The sequence below is a fragment of the Gorilla gorilla genome, chromosome 2 (assembly GCF_029281585.2).
Source record: "Gorilla gorilla gorilla isolate KB3781 chromosome 2, NHGRI_mGorGor1-v2.1_pri, whole genome shotgun sequence".
In the NCBI taxonomy this organism is placed as follows: domain Eukaryota; kingdom Metazoa; phylum Chordata; class Mammalia; order Primates; family Hominidae; genus Gorilla; species Gorilla gorilla.
The window spans coordinates 79,168,752-79,187,361 of NC_086017.1; the positions used below are offsets into that span (position 1 = coordinate 79,168,752).

Below are 18,610 nucleotides of genomic sequence, written 5' to 3' on the forward strand. Positions count from 1 at the left end.
TGCAGTGGCGCGATCTCGGCTCACTGCAAGCTCCGCCTCCCGGGTTCACGCCATTCTCCTGCCTCAGCCTCCCGCGTAGCTGGGACTACAGGCGCCCGCCACCACGCCCGGCTAATTTTTTGTATTTTTTTTTTAGTAGAGACGGGGTTTCACTGTGTTAGCCAGGATGGTCTCGATCTCCTGACCTCGTGATCCGCCCGCCTCGGCCTCCCAAAGTGCTGGGATTACAGGCGTGAGCCACCGCGCCCGGCCCTACATTTTATATACATATATTTGGAGATGGAGTCTCATTCTGTTGCCAGGTTGGAGTGCAGTAGTGTGATCTTGGCTCACTGCAACCTCTGCCTTCCAGGTTCAAGTGATTCTCCTGCCTCACCCTCCGGAGTAGGTGGGATTACAGGCGCCCACCACCACACCCAGCTAATTGTTGTATTTTTGTAGAAACAGGATTTCACCATGTTGGCCAGGCTGGTCACGAACTCCTGACCTCAAGTGATCCACCCGCCTTGGCTTCCCAAAGTGTTGGGATTACAGATGTGAGCTACCACACCCAGCCATCTGCATAATAATTAGATAGAAAATATCCAACTCTAAATTCCTACAAATAAAATTTAAAAAGTTATCTCAATAACAGTCATAGTGCCTTACAATATTATGTTCTGTAAAAGTTCTAAATTATTTGACAAGTCATGAAACACTCTCATTTAGAAAGGAGCTCCCAGGCCAGGCGCGGTGGCTCACACCTGTAATCCCAGCACTTTGGGAGGCCGAGGTGGGTGAATCACTTGAGGTCAGGAGTTTGAGAACAGTCTGGCCAACATGGTGAAACCCCATCTCTACTAAAAATACAAAACATTAGCTGGGCGTGGTGGCAGGCGCCTGTAATCTCAGCTACTCGGGAAGCTGAGGCAGAGAATCGCTTGAGCCCAGGAGGCAGGAGTTGCAGTGAGCTGAGATTGCACCATTGCACTCCAGCCTGGGCAACAAGAGTGAAACTCCATCTCAAAAACACACACACACACACACACACACACAAAACAAAAAACAAACAAACAAACAAAAAAGCAACCAAAAAAAAAAAAAAAAGAAAGAAAGGTGCTCCCAGCAACTGACATTCATGAAATGCAGTAGCATTTAAAGGAATTCTGCTTTTCCTTGCTTTCTCAAGACAAACAGAATTTAGCATACAGAGGTACAAGAGAAACGTCATGAGTTGAAAATCTGCATTCTAACCACCTTTGCATTAGCAACAGTGAAAACACTTGATCAATGCCAACTAGGCAGTGAAAAATATTACAAGGAGCGATTGTATTTCTCCACATAGGAGAGGATAGCCAACTGTGGTTTATGAAACGTGTTCCTGACTCAGTAAATGCTGTGTTTGAAAAGCTGTGTTTGTTATATAGGTGTTTACTCATCAGTCAACCCTTAGAGTTCTTAGGAAAACCTGAATCTCAGAAAAGAGGGCTGTAGTAAAGCCTTTGATGCTGGGAACATTTTACATTCCCGATAGACTCAGCCAAAAACTCTGCTTTGAATATTTACACTTCCAGCCAAGATGGAGTAACAGGGACTGAATTTATCCTCTTAACTGAAAAAAACAAAACAAAACAAAACAAAAAACAAAAAACAGACAAAATATATAAAACAACAGTTTTCATAACACTGAATATCCAGCAACGAAGATAGTGAACCTTGAACAAGGCGAGCCCTATGACTGCCCCCACTACTGTCAAGAGAGGGCTCCAGGCTGTGGAGGGAGAAACACAGCAGAACACAGTGAACTCCCTGAGCTAAGGAGATGCAGCAACTCCTTAGTCCGGGAGATCAAAATGAATAGAATTTGCAGAACAGTCTGCCAGAGAAAAGAGAGCTGTGAAGAGAGAGAACCCCTGAAAATCTATAGAGGGTCTCCTTTGAGGATTCGGTAGAGCACTCATCATTCCATGCATGAAAAGAAACTACCCAAAGTTGGAGACCATCTGAAAGGATAAGAGGGAAGAGTGCCTCATCCTTACAGGGCTGGAGGTGGTGCCTATTCCCACCAGCCAGAATAAAAAACTCATAATTCATGGGGCATTGAATAGAGTACTCAGGAAGATCAGTATGCAGAATAATTAGCTATAGAATGTGCACTGCTCTGGGCTAGACTAACAAATCATAAAAGCAAGACCTGAAAAAAACCAAACCATATTCAATCAACTAAACTGCATCCCAAAACCAAACATCAAGAATATTAATAGGAATACAAAAAATATATAGCATTCAAAAAGATACAATTAATAATGCCTAGCATCCTATCAAATATTGCCAGGCATGCAAATAGGCAGAAAAACATGACCCATAACAAAGACAAAAATCAATCAAAAATACCCAGAACTGACACAGACATTGGGATAAACAGACAAAGGCATTAAAACAATTATTATAACTATATTTAATATGCTTAAAAAGTTAAATAGTCACATGCAAGATGTAAAAAGGATCCAAATCAAACCTCTAAAGACAGAAACTCTAAGGCCGAGCATGGTGGCTCACGCCTGTAAATCCCAGCACTTTGGGAGGCTGAGGTGGGAGGATCACCTGAGGTCAGGAGGTTGAGACCAGCCTGGCCAACATGGTGAAACACCATCTCTACTAAAAATACGAAAAATTAGCCAGGTGTGGTGGCACATGCCTGTAATCCCAGCTACTCGGGAGGCTGAGGCAGGAGAATCGCTTCAATCCAGGAGGTGGAGGTTGTGGTGAGCCAAGACTGTGCCACCGCACTCCAGCCTGGGCAACAAGAGTGAGAATCTTTCTCAAAAAACAAAACAAAACAAAACAAAAAAAAACAAAAACTCTAATATACAAAATGGGATTAATGGCACATTAGATTGCAAAAAACAGATGAGGGAAAGTGAAGGCAAAGCAAGAGAAACTATACAAGATATCATATACCCCCAAATCCCCACAAACGCAAAGCATTACTATGTGACAAGTTCAAGTGGCCAAGCATATGTGTAACTGGGCTTTGCAAATGAGGCATACATGAGGCTAAAAAAAAAAAAAAAAACTGAAGAAATAATGGCTAAAATGTTTCCGAATTTGATGACAATTATAAACCAAGATGCTCAATAAATGCCAATGACACACACACATACACAAACACATGAAGAAAGCTATACCAAGGCACCTCATAATAAAATTCCTCAAAGCAGGCCAGGCACAGTGGCTCATGCCTATAATCCCAGCACTTTGGGAGGCTCGAGGCAGGTGGATCACCTGAGGTCAGGAGTTTGAGACCAGCCTGGCCAATATGGCGAAACCCCATTGCTACAAAAAATACAAAAATTAGCCGGGTGCGGTGGTACACACCTATAGTCCCAGCTACTCGGGAGGCTGAGGCAGGCGAATTGCTTGAACCTGGCAGGCAGAAGTTGTGGTGATCTGAGATGGCACCACTGCACTTCACCCTGGGCGACAAAGCGAGACTCCATCTCAAAAAAGAAAAAAAAAATAATTGCTCAAAGCAGAAAAAAGAAAAAAGAGAAAAATTTGAAAGCAGCTAAAGAAAAAGATATTTCATACAGAAACACAAAGATAAAGATGACAGCAGACTTCTCATCAGAAACAATGCAAGCAAGAAGATAGTGAATCAATATTTCTAAAGTACGGAGAGAGAAAAACTGCCAACAAGAATCCTATATCATGTGAAATATCTTCTAAAACCAAAGGCAAATAAAGATGTCTTCAGGTACAAGCTGAAGGAATTCACCACTAGTATGCCCACACTATAAGAAATGCTAAAGGAAGTCCTCCAGGCAGAAAGAATCATAACAGACAGAAATATTAACCTACACAAGTGAATGAAGAGCAACAGAAATGCTAACTCCATGGGTAAATATGTAAGACTTTTGGTACTGTTTAAATCTCTTTAAAGTTAACTGAATATTTACACAAAAATAATAATGTCATGTGCATCTGTAACTTATCTAAAAGTAAATTGTATGACATCAATCGCATAAAGGCTGAGAGAAGAGAAATGGAAGTATACTCCTGTAAGATTCTTATACTACACGTGAAGTGGTATAATATCATCTTGAAGGTAGACTTGATAACTTAAAAATGTATACTATAAACCCTAAAGTAACCATGGAAACAACAAAGAGTTATAGCTAACAATCCAACAAAAGAGGTAAAATGAACACATAACATGCTCAATAACCCTAAAAGAAGGCCTGGAAACAGGTATACAGTCTGGATAGGGAATTCTGAGATCCCAGGCATTGAGATCAGAACGTACAAGGGAGGAGCCAGGCTCCACTGGGCATCTCTTGGCCCATGGCTTCCCTTCCCTTCCTCAGGAAGTTGCTTGAGAAGACCACAGTGAAGGCTTTTAAAGCTATGCTAGTCTGCAAAGAGAAAAAACAAAAAACTGAGAGTGTTTAAAAACTTTTTTTGTTTTGTTCTTGTTTTTGAGACAAAGTCTAACTCTGTCGCCCAGGCTGGAGTGCAGTGGCACAATCTAGGCTCACCGCAACCTCTGCCTCCAGGGTTCAAGTGATTCTCCTGCCTCAGCCTCCGAGTAGCTGGGATTACAGGGGCACACCACCACGCCTAGCTAATTTTTGTATTTTTAGTAGAGATGGGGTTTCACTGTGTTGGCCAGGCTGGTCTCGAACTACTGATCTAGTGATCCACCCGTCTTGGCCTCCAAAAGTGCTGGGATTACAAGCATGAGCTGCCATGCCCGGCCGTAAAAACGTTTATAGCAATTTGACATGGCTGTAACATCCCAGCATGGGATTATTTTTCTAGCAATGCATGTTTATTGAATTTTATAAAAGTGATCTGTCCTTGATTCATTAGATAGAAATAAAAAACAATAAAAGAAAAACCCTGTCCCTTACCACAGATAACTGAGATACTGCTTGAAAATATGTGGCTGTGAGCAGCTTTCCTTGCCTAGATTTAAGGTGGCACATGTGTGCAGGGATCAGAAGGCAGAAATTGAACCGAAATAATAAGGCTGGTTTTGAATTACTGTAAGTGTAGGGCATACCTTATTTAAAAAGATTTCTGGCCTAGACGTTTTGATTATAATCTGATTGATCCATCTTTCTGTCTTTCTGGGTCACTCTGTGTCGATTATTTGCTGCATTTAAAGTAGTGGTGATTGTGCATATATGCAGGATTCCCGTGCAGATGGTTGTCTTTCCCACTCAGAATTTGAGAAAAGATACCATTTGTGTATGTGTGTAGTTGGGGGGTAGGACATATTCATGGAAAAGATTGTGGCCTTTTTTTTTTTCTTAGTTTGAATGCAAGAAGAGAGGCAAAACCATTTGTTCCTGTCATCCCAGTCGCTCTGGAGGCATCCAGTGAACACGACAAACGGGGCACCTACCTTGTGCACACAGGCCTTTGCATTCAGGAAAAACAGCTCCACGGTGGTTTTATCCTTTAAAAACGATATGCTCTCAATGTAAAACCTGAAAAACAGCAGAGGAGTTTGTTCCTTCAGATTTATTTTCATCTCTCAGCATTCCTCATTCAGTGTTCCCCAAAAGCAGGGCAAGAATTTTGAGAAACCTGAGGAAGGTTGTGCTTTCTTTTCCGTTTTAAAAGAAATATGCACCGCACGTATTTATGTGATGGATGTATGTGTATGTATATCTAAAATGTTTCAGGATGTTTTTGTGTCTTGGAAGGTGAGTTAAAGAGAAACCCCAAATGGTATTCAACCAAAAACAAACAAAAACAAACGTTTATCTGTGTTGCTTATTCTTTGAAACATGTTCTGGAAGTTCATAATACCTCAGACAGCTTCAAAACAAAGCGCAGATGAACTAGGAGTTGAAAGCTGAAGTCGGCTGAGCAAGCACTACCTAACCGAACCCCAAAGCCTGCTTGAGGCTCGGGGGTTTTTAGACGGAGGGGCCTGAGGGCCCCACGCCTACCTGACCCCCATTCACTGGGTGAGTTTCAATCACACTTTTCAATCACTCCTTTCTTCCTTCCCATCCTTCCAGGCCCTGGGTTTTCCTTTGGCTCAAAGCCAGGCTCTCAGCAGCCATCAATCTTGGTCTTTTCTCATGCAAATCAGGGTACTCTGGGCCTCACTGCCCCACTCCCTTTCTAGGATTTTGCTTGTTCAATCTGTGAAACCACAGGTTGCAGGCAGGCCCCTCTCAGGAGCTCTCTGACAGCTCCCGGGTGGGGAGGAGGCTGAGTCTTTAACAACTCTGTTTTCATAATCCCGTACTGATGAGGCCGGCTTACAAAGGCTGGCACTCTGTGGTGTGCGAGTGGGCAAGCTGGGGCCCCGAAGTTTTCCTCAAGTTCTGGAGCACTGCTTGATTAATAATCATGAAGAGCCATCAAGCCCCAAGACAGCTCACTGCTTTGAGTCCGAAAGGGAATTTACTCTCAGATCAGTGAGAGTGAAGGTAAAGCAGGGCTAGGAAGTGGCCAGGAGAACCTATCCTTAGCTCTGCGGAATCCTGAGGGCTTGAGCCTTTGCTTCTCTTTTTCTCCCTTTCCACAGTGATGATACCTTTGATAAATAAATGCAGCTGAAAGGGCTGTGAAAGATTTTATCACTGAGATGGTAAAATCATTCGAAACATTCCACCCTTTAATGTTGAATCATCAACGGAAGTTCCAGAAAGAGAACAAATCCTTTGTATTTTTACTTACAAGCTTTTATCTCACTTGTAAGTGAGGTTAATGAAGATGGAGGAGTGTCAGATTTATAAGAAGAGAAAGTTAAGTACAAAGGCGGTGAAGGAAATGAGGAGTTGGGGGAAAAATAGGTTTTGGAATCCAAAAGATCAAGATGTAGTGTCTCATGTCCACCATTTATTCGCTGTATGGCCTTGGGCAAATTATTTAGTTACTTTGTGTCTTTTTTAAATTGAATGTCGTGACTGTACTTATCTCTGAGGAAAGAACAGAACTTTTATCTGAGGAATTCCAGTTCTTTCAATTTATCAGGTCTAGAGAGGCATTAAAATAGACAACAATCAAGTCCTACTTCCCTCCTTGAGCTATGTATTTTTCTCCGGAAACTGCTTGCTATTGCCAAAACTAGCTGCACTGGGCACATTAGTGTCCACTGCCTTGGACACTGTAACCCACAACCTGTAGCTCAACAATGGATAGCCAGGCCAGACGCAGTGGCTCATGCCTGTAATCCCAGCACTTTGGGAGGCCGAGGCGGGCAGATCACTTGAAGTCAGGAGTTCCAGACCAGCCTGGCCACCATGGTGAAACTGTCTCTACTAAAAATACAAAAATTAGCTGGGCGTGGTGGCGGGCGGGCACCTGTAATCTCAGCTACTCCGGAGGCTGGGGGAGGAGAATCGCTTGAGCCTGGAAGGTGGAGGCTGCAGTGAGCCAAGATTATGCCACTGCAACTGCAGCCTGGGCAACAGAGGGAGACTCTGTCTCAAAAATAAAACAAAACAAAACAAAACAAAAAACCCAAAAAACAATGTATAGTCAATCACTGATCAATGCTATTTCTGTAAACCAAGGAGAATTAATTCCTGATGAACAACTTTTGTAACTGTCCCCATTCTTGATTTGTCCTTTTTTTCTTTAAACACTTGGACCTCTCCTTGCTTCTCCAGAGCACTTCCTAAGGCAACTTGGAAGTGTGTCCTAGGCTGCAGTCCTCAACCTTGTCCCAAATAAGCTTTTTATATTAATTTTGTCTCAGCTTTTCCTTTTGGGTAGACAGCATTCTCCTCTCCCATCAGTCTAGTGTCTTCTACCCTGAGCCCTGCTGCGTGGACTAGGCGAGTCACCTGACTCAAAGGCAGCCAAGATGTCAGGCGGTGAGGTGGCCTGGAAAGGAGCAAGTGCCACTCAACAGATGCTTTTTATATTGCATGATGAATGAGTCAACCAATTGCACATGGTCTCTTAGAGACTTGAGGGGCAGGTGAGGAGGGATTCAGTGGAGGCAGAGAAAGGCACTAAGCAGAAATTACGAGGCAGCAGAAGCCATGAAGTAGAGAGGGACAAGAGTCCACAGCAGGAGTTGATGGACTGAAGCAGGGTAGCCGAGTCACTTGTGACGGCAGACACCAAAGTGAGGCGGACCAGAGGTTGGCTGCTGCTACAGGGCTGAGATGACCCATGATATACAAGTTTCTGTGCATTTCCAAGAACCTTCCAGTTCAGCTACTTGGTGGTGGCTGTTTCCTGCTTTCTTGGCTTTCCCATGCATTTGTATCCCTATCAATGAAGATAATATGAGCAGGCTTCCAGTGGGCAGCCTAATTAAGGGCGGCAGCAGGATCCCAGCTAACATTTCCCTGAGCTCTTACTGAGATGCCTGCAATGTGCTAAGTGCTTCCCGATTGTTCTCTCATTTAATTATCACAACCGCCTTGGGGAGGGACCTATGATGACCCTGATTTCACAGACGCAGACTCTGAGTTTTAGAGATCTGCCTACCTGGTGGGGCTAGGTCTTGGTCTGGGACAATGACTTTGACTCTGTGGACAGTGCTCTTAACCAACATCTCCTCCTGGGCTGCTGCTCCCAGTTCACTCAACTAGCACTCAGCAGGAAGCTGAACCCTTAGTAACTGTGGGCGTCTCAACCATGTAAAAAATAGCAGAAAAATAAGACAAGTGTGACGTTTTCACCAAAATGTTAACATATATAGAAGTACGTGTGTTCTCTATTGCTTCAATAAGCAAAACCATGGCAAAAGACTTAAGTTGAAGGATTTTGATTAACCTATGAAACATCTTTTTAAAAGTTAGAGTAGTCTCAGAAGGGGAAGCCCTTTCCAGAGGAAGAGATCTCCCTGCCCTAAAAAAATCCTAGGTCAGATTAGTAGAACTCAACATCTGCCTTCTACTTGAAATTTCTAAGATTATTTTTTTCCTTCACTTTTAATTACTTCAATAGACATCTCTAACAGGGACTGTATTAAAAACACGGGGTCAATGAATTTTCACACTAACAAAGCTCATAAGAATTTCTTAATATTATTTAAAATTTAGTCTTCACTTGAATTTTCCCATTGTCTCCAAAACTTATAAAAAAAAGAGTTCTGTGATTGTGACATTTAATAAGTAAAGCTGCACTGGCCTATGGCAACAGTCACATACGCAAAAGTCGTAAGGATCACTGGCTGGATATAAATGAGTGATGCTGACCAGATGGGTGAGACCTGCTTGGGGGACACTGGGACACATTTTTTCTGCTCTACTAAAACTCCTTCACCACGGTGTGGGTAGGTGACCCAAGCTAGGCCAGTCAGCTTCTCACCCTGGAGAATAAACTTGATTAGAATGACCTAAAGATCAAAGATGGTTGGAGCCTATTTATTCTGCTAACAGCACTCTGATGAAATTGTCCCTTGGTTTCTGCTCCCTAGATCCCTGCAGAAGCCCTCATCCCTGTGTTTTCTGAGTCTTTGTCAATTCAGTTTTCCTTCCATTTTGTTTGTTAGCCACAAGTAGTTCTGTTGCTGGCAACTAAAGAACCCAAGTTAATAGAGGGCTTCTTCCATGCTAGGGATAATACAAAGTGCTCTACAGGAATCTCTTTTTTTTTTTTTTAATTTTTCCATCTTTGGTACCACCAGATGCAGTAGGCAACAAATTATGAGCCCATTTTACAGATGAGAAAGCTTAGATACAGAGATGTCAAGTCTTCTTCTTTAGGCCATACAGCTAGCAAGTAGTGGAGCCATGACTCAAACTGAGGTCTGTTAGACTTCTAAGTTCATATTCCAAGTCAATATGATATAATGCTTTCCTACAATAACAATCAAAATGAAATATAACATGTACAGAATGCTGTGGGGGCCCACCAGCCTGATGCAATTAACTCAGCTTATGAATTAAGGGGAGAATGCTGCCAAACTGAAATCCATAGAACTAAGCACCACAGGAGAGGGGACAGTTGAGCTGAGTCTTAAAGAATGCATGAGTTCACCAGGTAACAAAGGTAGGAAGGGCACTCCAGGCGGATAGCATATTAGCCAAACTAATCCTCTTGCTAGTCTTTGAGCACTGAAGAAACCGTATACAGGTTGCTGGGTAGCTTGGCACCAAATCAATTTGTAGCGCATCCAACTTTGAACAGATACCTTTGTACTAGAAACTGGGTTCACCTTGTTTTTGGAGCCCAGGCCCCTGACTACATCCTAGTCCCAGTAAACAGGTCCCTATCTTATTTCCCACTATTTTCTGGCGACCAGCCCTGGTGCCTCCTGCCTCGGCATCAGATTACCAGCTTTCTGAATCCACAATTCCATCTCTCCCTCAAGGGGGCCATTGTAATGACTTCATATTTATGGAGTGTATGAAAAGTACATATGGGCTTTGGGGAAAATGGCTCTTCAGGCACACCTATCAACACACACCATGAACTGAAAACAAAATCTAGGGCTTCTTAATGACATGAAATGGACTATCCCAGATTCATAAAGACCTTTTTTTCAGCCTTTTTTTTTTTTGCAAAAGGATACTGTTTCCTTTTTGCATGCTTACTGTGAGCAATTTCACTAAGGTTTTCTTAAGTTGAAGCCCATGGTTAATTCTTCAGCTTCGGAAAGAACCCGGGCTTTTTGAATAGGCACACATTTTGGAGACAAACCTCGGCTTCACAAGTGTAATTTCTTGAGAAGAGAATTTGCTCAGGAAGGTTTTGTCACTGTTATTTGGGCTCCTCCCATTAGCATTTCTTTTTCCTTTCTTGGTTGGCTTAACCACTCATTAGTGATGACAGAACATTACACCACTGTGACATGACAAAGACGGCTGGAAGGGACACAGCCCTGCCAGCCAGATGGCAACACATGGATGTCAAAGAGCACAACACCCAGTTGTTCGGAAGTGGCTGTCCTTTGAAGAGTCGCTTAAATTTATGTGGCCAATATTTTCGTCTTGTGGTATTTATTTCTAGTGGTCACAAGTCAACACTAGGGAGTGGGAGAGACATTAGTTTGAATCCTAGCTCCAGTGCTGATCAGTCTTGAGGTCTTGGGGTAGCTGCTCCGCTCTCAGTGCCTCTTACCTCTCTTGCCCCACACACTGGAGAAATGAGAGGGTTTGAAATGTGCTTAACATAGCAGGTGGCATGTAGTTTAGCAGCCAATGAGTGGCGGTGACTATTAGAATATTATTATCTCTCTACCGATGTGACTGTAATAAAAGGCACTGACTTAGTTGGGAACATCTTTAAAGCTTTAACTGTAACAACCAGAATAAAAATTCCAAGTATCTGGCCAGGCGCGGCTCATGCCAGTAATCCCAACACTTTGGGAGGCCAAGGCAGGCAGATCACTTGAGGCCAGGAGTTCGAGACCAGCCTGGCCATCATAGTAAAAACTCATTTCTACTAAAAATACAAAAATTAGCTGGGTTTGGTGGCACATGTCTTTAGTCCTAGCTACTCAGGAGGCTGAGGCAGGAGAATCGCTTGAACCTGGGAGGAGGAGGTTGCAGTGAGTTGAGATCCTGCCACTGCACTATAGCCTGGGCGACAGAGCTAGATTCTGCCTCAAAAAAAAAAAAAAAAAAAAATCCAAGTATCTTTCATAAGTTCTTTCTCTCAAAGAAACAAATGCTACAAAAATGTCTGTTTTAACATAAAATGAGAAAATAGTGTGAAACCAATGCTTTTCTAATCAGTTTAGACTTTTCTCCCTCAACTGAGCATGGTTTCTTTGTTTCCCAGGGCCTTTGCGAGGTCCGAGTGGTATCTTCAAAGAAGGTGAATTGGGCAAGAACTGCTCAATTATTTTGCATTCTGAACAATGCTGAGTTTGTGACTGGCGTCCAGTGAGGGCTAAATCAAAACACCTCATTCTGGGTTTCTTTTAGTCACCATGAGTAATTTCAGGCATTTAACTGCAGCCACACGCCTAGGTAGATTTCTATCAGATCCTCATCCACATTCTGAGCGGGGAGATCTCTGTTTATTGCTTGTAATGACCCTGCAAGGTAGTCATATCTCACTTTATAATGCTGAAGGCTGAAGTGTAATTTAAGTGTATTTCACTTTCTCCAAACACATCACTTTCTGCAAGCTATTATGCAGTGCTTATGGGAGTCCAATATGTTCCCTTTCATCTGTGGGAGGGGAACAGTCTTGGAGAATTCCCAGGGGAAGCACTGTTTGCTTCTACAATGTGCTTCTCTGCCAGGAATGCTCTTCCTCATTTCTGAATTTCCAGACATGGCTAGAACCAGAGAGGGCCTCCTGGTAAGCCTGTAGGAACCTGCCCTCTTGCTCCTTTCCCACAGCATGACTCTTTCTGAGTTATCTAGAAGAGCTGGAGGCCCAAAAGAGTCAGGGCCTTGCTGTGACCTGCCAGGAAGGGGAGAGAGTCTTCTCCCCTAGGCAACCTGAAGTGTCAGGGGCATGTGAATTCCAAGTGCTTGCCTCTCCTCTGCTTTAAAACAGCCTGCTCTAGTCCTCCACAGGAAAGCAGGGACAGATGCTTTGAGAGGGAGTGGGGAGGGGAGGCAGCGGAGAAAAGTGGGGAAGTAACATCTGGGCACGGTGAATAATGAAGATAAATGATAAGATCTTTCACCCAGTGCAAAGGGGAATGGGTCAGACCCAAGCCAGACAATCCCAAATCTTTCATATTCAAAGGCTGTGACAGAAACATGATAGAATGTTTCGCCCACTGAACATGTGGTTGAGGCAGCCTGTTATTTAGGACATAAAAAATAGTTAACATTTATATAGGGTCTACATTACCTGTTAGCACTTGTAATCCTCCAACAACCCCCAAAGTAGGTGGGTGCTACCACCAGCTTCATTTTATAGGTGATGAAACAGGCCCAAGAGGGTGCCAGAAGCTACATAGTGAGTAAGTGGAAGAGCTGGAATATGAACCTAAGAATGATGCTAAAGCTCTGTTCTCAATGTTTGGGTGGGGGTGTTTACCAATGCTGAAGACATTATTTGACTGTCAGCACTTGGGGAGTGTTATTATTTTGAGACAGGGTCTTGCTCTGCTGCCCGGGCTAGAGTGCAGTGGCCTGATCACCGCTCACTGCAGCCTCAACTTCCTGGGCTGAAGCAATCCTCCTGCCTCAGCCTCCTGAGTAGCTGTGACTGCAGGCACGCACTACCATGCAAGGCTAATTTTTGTATTTTTTGTAGAGACAGAGTTTCGCCATGATGCCCAGGCTGGACTTGAACTGGACTCAAGTGCTCCACCTGCCTTGGCCTCCCCAAGTGCTGGGATTACAGGTGTGAGCCACGGGGGCTGGCCTGGGAGCATTATTGACGTCAGTAAGTGGAGACCAGGGATGCTGCTAAAGATCCTACAGCACAGCTTAGCTCCCTACTACAAAGAATGGCCTGGTCCTCAGTGTCAATAGTGCTGCTGCAGTGAAACCTTGCATTGAAAACCGAGCTTCTAATTTCCGTGTTCTCTAGCTTCTTTCACCCTTCACAATATGGTTTCTTTCTTTCTTTTTTTCTTTTGGAGACAGGGTCTTGCTCTGTTGCCCAGGCTGGAGTGCAATGCTGTGATCTTGGCTCACTACAACCTCTGCCTCCCAGATTCAAGTGACTCTCCTGCCTCAGCCTCCTGCGTAGCTGGGACTACAGGTATGCACCACCACGCCTGGCTAATTTTTGTACTTTTAGTAAAGATGGGGTTTCGTCATGTTGGCCAGGCTGTTCTCGAACTCCTGACCTTGTGATCCACCCATCTCGGCCTCCCAAAGTGCTGGGATTACAAGCATGAGTCACTGCTCGTGAGTGGCACCCAGCCCCACAATACGATTTCTTTACTTTTGATGTTGCCTCTTCAATGTCCTGAGACACACACACACAGACAGACAAAAACACACATCCTTTAAGTATTCATGGCCCATCTGTTTTTTTAAAACTGTGGGAACACAGGCACACCCACCAAAAGACAGGACTGAAAGGTTTGCAAGGGGAGTGAGCAGATTTCTAAAAATAATTTCTGATACTTGCCCAGGGAATACACCGAGAAATAGAATCCTGTAAGAAACTGGAATCATGATCGAGCATGTGCTTCTGAGGATTCTGTGTCTTTCTTGAGCTCTTGTGTGAATTAGGATGTTGGATCCTCAAAGATGAAGGCCATTAAACGCCTGCCTGGAAGTTCAGAATAGGCTGGGCCAGTTAGGGGTCATGGGTGATACTGAGGCAACTGGCCTTTGTAGTACCCATGGTCTGGGGTATTGTGCATTCAGATGGGAGTGTGACAGATGGGCAAAGACCTCTGGCTAACTTGCACACCTCCCTCAAGTAACCTCAGCTCAGCCTAAGTAGGAGAATCAGTTGTTTCTCAGGGCCTTTAAATCACATTCCTCCATGAAAAGATGAATTTCCAGTCCTCTCATTATTGTAAATCACCTACCGTCTGATGGCTTTAAACAAATGCATGGTTATCTGGTCACAAACATTTTATCCTTTCTTCCTCTTATCGCTTTTCACAACTGCATTAAAAAAATTTGCTCAAGTAATATGTTCATTGTAGGAAAAAATACAGATGACCAAAAAAGAAGAAAATAAAAATCATCCCTACAATCATTCTACCTAGAGATTAACTGTTGTTAACATTTTAAACTTAGTTTCCATCTGTACAGATGTTTTTATAAAATATTTTACAAAGAGTGTTATCATATTGCATGGACTTTTTATGGTCTACTTCTTTCACCTAGAATATATTGGGAGCATCTTTCTATATCAATAAGTCTTACCCTTTACTACAGTCTGTCTTTATGTGTCACGTGTATTTGGCTCTCTTTAAAAAAATTCTGGTGGAATGATGAGGACTCACGGGTTGTAGTCATGATGCTTTCTTGAGTTAAACTCTTTCTAAAGATCTAATGTTCCAAAGACCAGGCCAGGAGCGATGAGAAGGCAGTCAGCAGTCTTGACTTCAAGAGCTCCATGTTTGCAGCAATTTTCACCCAGAGGTAGCAGTCTGCCTCCGGGTTTCCTACTACAGTAGGAAAGTGAGTTCCTCTCAGCCCTGAGTGTGGCAGACAATGCTTTAGGGTACCACTGAGTGGACACATGCAGTCCTAGGACCCAGCAAAAGTGACTTGGAAAGAGGAGGAGGAAAAGAAGGGAGAAGAAGAGGGAAGACCAAATGAAATGAAAAACAACAACAACAAAAAATCATAAAGGGGATGAAAGATGCCAAGATTCTGGCTTTGACTGGAACAGGGTGGTACCAGCCTGAGCCACCTCAGGTTGACCTCCTCTGAGGGAATATGAGCATTTCCAGTGAGGTCACGCCAAGGCCCTGCACTCCTATTTAAATGCTTGCTTGCTCCTCACTGTCAAGCCTTTCAAATGTTCACATCTGGGCTGCATTACCAAGAGGCTCATATGTTTGTGGAATATAATTTATGGCAGCCAGATAACAACCCCCAGCCTGGGGAAGTCCCCCAGAAACCTGGGGGAGTTTGGACTCCCATGGAAATAGAGAACTGGTTAAATAAATTATGGTACCTAAATAAATTATGGTGCGTCTATACACACTGAGGTCACACACATATTTAGCACACCTCTTTGAGATTTTATAACTGGAAAAAAGAAGACAAAGGTTTAATCTTGAAGTCATAAAGGGAACACTACGTGCCTTTGCTTTAAATATTTTCTTTTCTCTGTGCAGAAGCAGCATATGTTTCTGAGCTGCTCCCTCTATCCTGGGGGATATAAACCAGATATTTATTAACCCTTCAAATCTGTAGGACATCAGGGTTTAGCTCAGGAGTAAATGAGACAATACTTTTCAAATAGCCTAGGGCCTGCTGCAGAGTTTATGCTACATTTCAGTAGAGAGAAAACTTCTTGAGAGCAAGTTCTCATGGAATTTTTCTTTTTCATAAATGCTACAATAAATAAAACATTTTCTTACATTTGCATAATGTTTTGCAAAATCATTTTGTATCCCCTGCTCTCTCCTCAATTCTCATAACCAACTTGCACCATCTCCAGTGAATGCGTAGTGAGTGAGACTCAGTCTGGTCCACCCCACTCATCTCTGGCCTGGGCCATTGCAACAGCTTACTAACTGGCCTTGCTGTGCCCTCCTGCCCCGTTCCGATCTGTCCTCAACCCAGCAGCCAGAGTGAGTCTGTTTAAAATGGAAATTGGTTATGCTCTCAAGCTCAAAACCCGCAGGCCCCAATGCTCTACAGGCCAACCCCATGCCAACTCCTACTCACCTCCCTTTTATAAGTTCTCTCCAGATACATGACTTCCTTCCAGGGGCTGGTACACACCAGGCATGCTCTTGCCAACCTTTCTGTGCACCTGCTGTTCCCCTGGCCTGGAAGAAACTTCCCCAGAAATGGGCCTGGGTCCTGGGTCCTTGTCTCATCTGCTGTATGCCTTTGCTCAATGCCACCTTCTTTGAGAGGCCTTCCCTGACCACTGCTTTTAGAAATGCAGCCCCGGCTTTGCTAATATTCCCTTTTCCTCCTCCCTAATGGAGTTTTCTCCATAACCCCTCACATAAGATACTTTGCAGGTTTACTTTACTTAGTGTCAGTCTCTTTCCATTAGGTCGTGTGCTTTATGGCTGCAGGATTTTGTCATTTTCTTCTACCACTGCTATATTCCCAGCATCTAGTATAGGGCCAGACATATAGCAGGAAATCAGCAACTATTTATCAGATGAATGGACAAACTGTTATTATATAATGAATGCATTTGTTTATGTGTATCCTGACTATGATGGTAGAGATTTTTGCCTTCTTCACTATCGGGTCTTCAGACCTAGAATGGGGCAGAACACAACGTAGCAAAACTCCAATACATAATGAATGAAGGAAGGAAGAAATGTTTCTTCATAGCTTGGTGTAGCTCCTTGCAGGAATTTTCTCAATATTTATAGATCTATATAGGTTTATAAAACATACCAACTTCAAAAAACCTCAATGTGATCACCTGAACTTTCCATGGCATAAACAGTAATCTCTGTTTTACAGAAGGACACTCATTCCCTATCTTTTTCAGATATAATGTATCTTATCTCCTAAGATGCATGAGTGATGAGATACATGACAACATCCCTGATAACAGTGACTTATTAAAGGAATGATTTATAAGAGGAGGGGTGGAGAGAGGACCCAACAATGCACCCCTCTCTCCATGGCATTATATCAGAATCTGGGCCAGGAATGTGGAGTTGGAGGGGAGTAACTGTGTAGTTTGAAAAATGTCCCAAGATGATTCAGATATGCCCTGCCTCTCCTTCTGGAGAAGCTCTGAATTGCAATGTACTTTTTCATCTAATCTCTTTTGTTAAAGTGATTCATTGTTTACTATAAAAGTGCCACCATAACCTACTGAACCTATCTTCATTGTTGGCATTAGGATATTTCTAATTGTTTGCACTGAAAATAACAGTGGTACACATGCTTTAATGTGCTATCACTGAAGGGAATTCTTTTTCATTGTGCATTAACCATTTGGTGACTACACATCTCGGTGTCCATAACGAGGGGCTTCTGTGCTCCGTGTTCCAGTGCATGCAGCAGTACTGTGCTGACGCAAGAGGTGAGGTACCCAATCTCAAAAGAGGTCCCCTGCACTTCCAGAGGCTCCTAAAATGAGCGAACATCAAGACAGAACCAAATGCTATCTTTGGCTCTCTATTCTTCAGTCAAACAGGCAACCTGGAGATTTGTTGATGGTGTCTACTGGGATAGAAATCTTACCAATAGTTCTGTTTTCTCCAAATAGGAGGCTAGAGACCCTCAGAGGAGCAACTCACTTCACTGGAGCACAAGACAACCCCATTTGCAAGACCTCCATAGAACCAGCTACATTCCACAGTGACCTCGGTCAGTTCACAAAATTCTTTGGCGTGTGCTTTTCCTTTATCATTTCCTTAATTAAATTGGAGTAAAAACAACTACTTAATTGGAATAATAACAAAGACTATTATGATCTCACTATACTGTTGGGAGGAAGAACTAAGTGAATAATTAAAAACTTGATAAGGGTTTAAACATGCAAGTAGTTAGGGGAAAGTAATGCGAAGTGATTATGGGACACTCTTGAGATAACACTCCAAGTAAGTGCTGAAACTCATGAACAAGCAGCAGGCCACTCTGGAATTTCAGGAACCTGCTTGGAGAAGATAGAGTGCCTTATGAATGACTGTACAGAAAGGGAGATAGGGTTTACTCCTTTGGTATTCTGTGACCCAAAACAGACCAGATATTAGCTGTCAAATAATCTGCACAAATCTGGTTACTACCTAGATGGTACTTGTTAGATTTTCTGAAGACATAACACTTTCATTGAGTAGGGAACACTACATAAATACTACACCACATGCACAAAAGATGAAAGTGCAAGGATGCTAGGTGCAACCTATTGGTTTTTTTTGTTTTTGTTTTTGTTTTTTGGCGATGGAGTCTCACTCTGTTCTCCATGCTGGAGTGCAATAGTGTGATCTTGGCTCACTGCAGCCTCCGCCTCCAGGGTTCAAGCTATTCTGCCTCAGCCTCCGGAGTAGCTGGGATTACAGATGCCCACCACCAGGCCTGGCTAATTTTTGTATTTTTAGTAGAGATGGGGTTTCCCCATGTTGGCCAGGCTGGTCTCATACTCCTGACCTCAAGTGATCTGCCTA

At 43.3% G+C, this 18,610-nt stretch overlaps 1 protein-coding gene across 4 annotated transcripts in view; it reads right to left on the minus strand.

The window, feature by feature from the left end:
• FRMD4B (FERM domain containing 4B) overlaps positions 1–18,610 on the minus strand; it is a 369,354-nt gene that overhangs the window by 109,336 nt on the left and 241,408 nt on the right. For all 4 annotated transcript variants that reach the window (XM_055383373.2, XM_055383374.2, XM_004035874.5 and 1 more), the window contains one exon: positions 5,390–5,474. In XM_055383373.2, the coding sequence (XP_055239348.2) occupies positions 5,390–5,474 (85 nt within the window). The remainder of the gene's footprint in view (positions 1–5,389; positions 5,475–18,610) is intronic.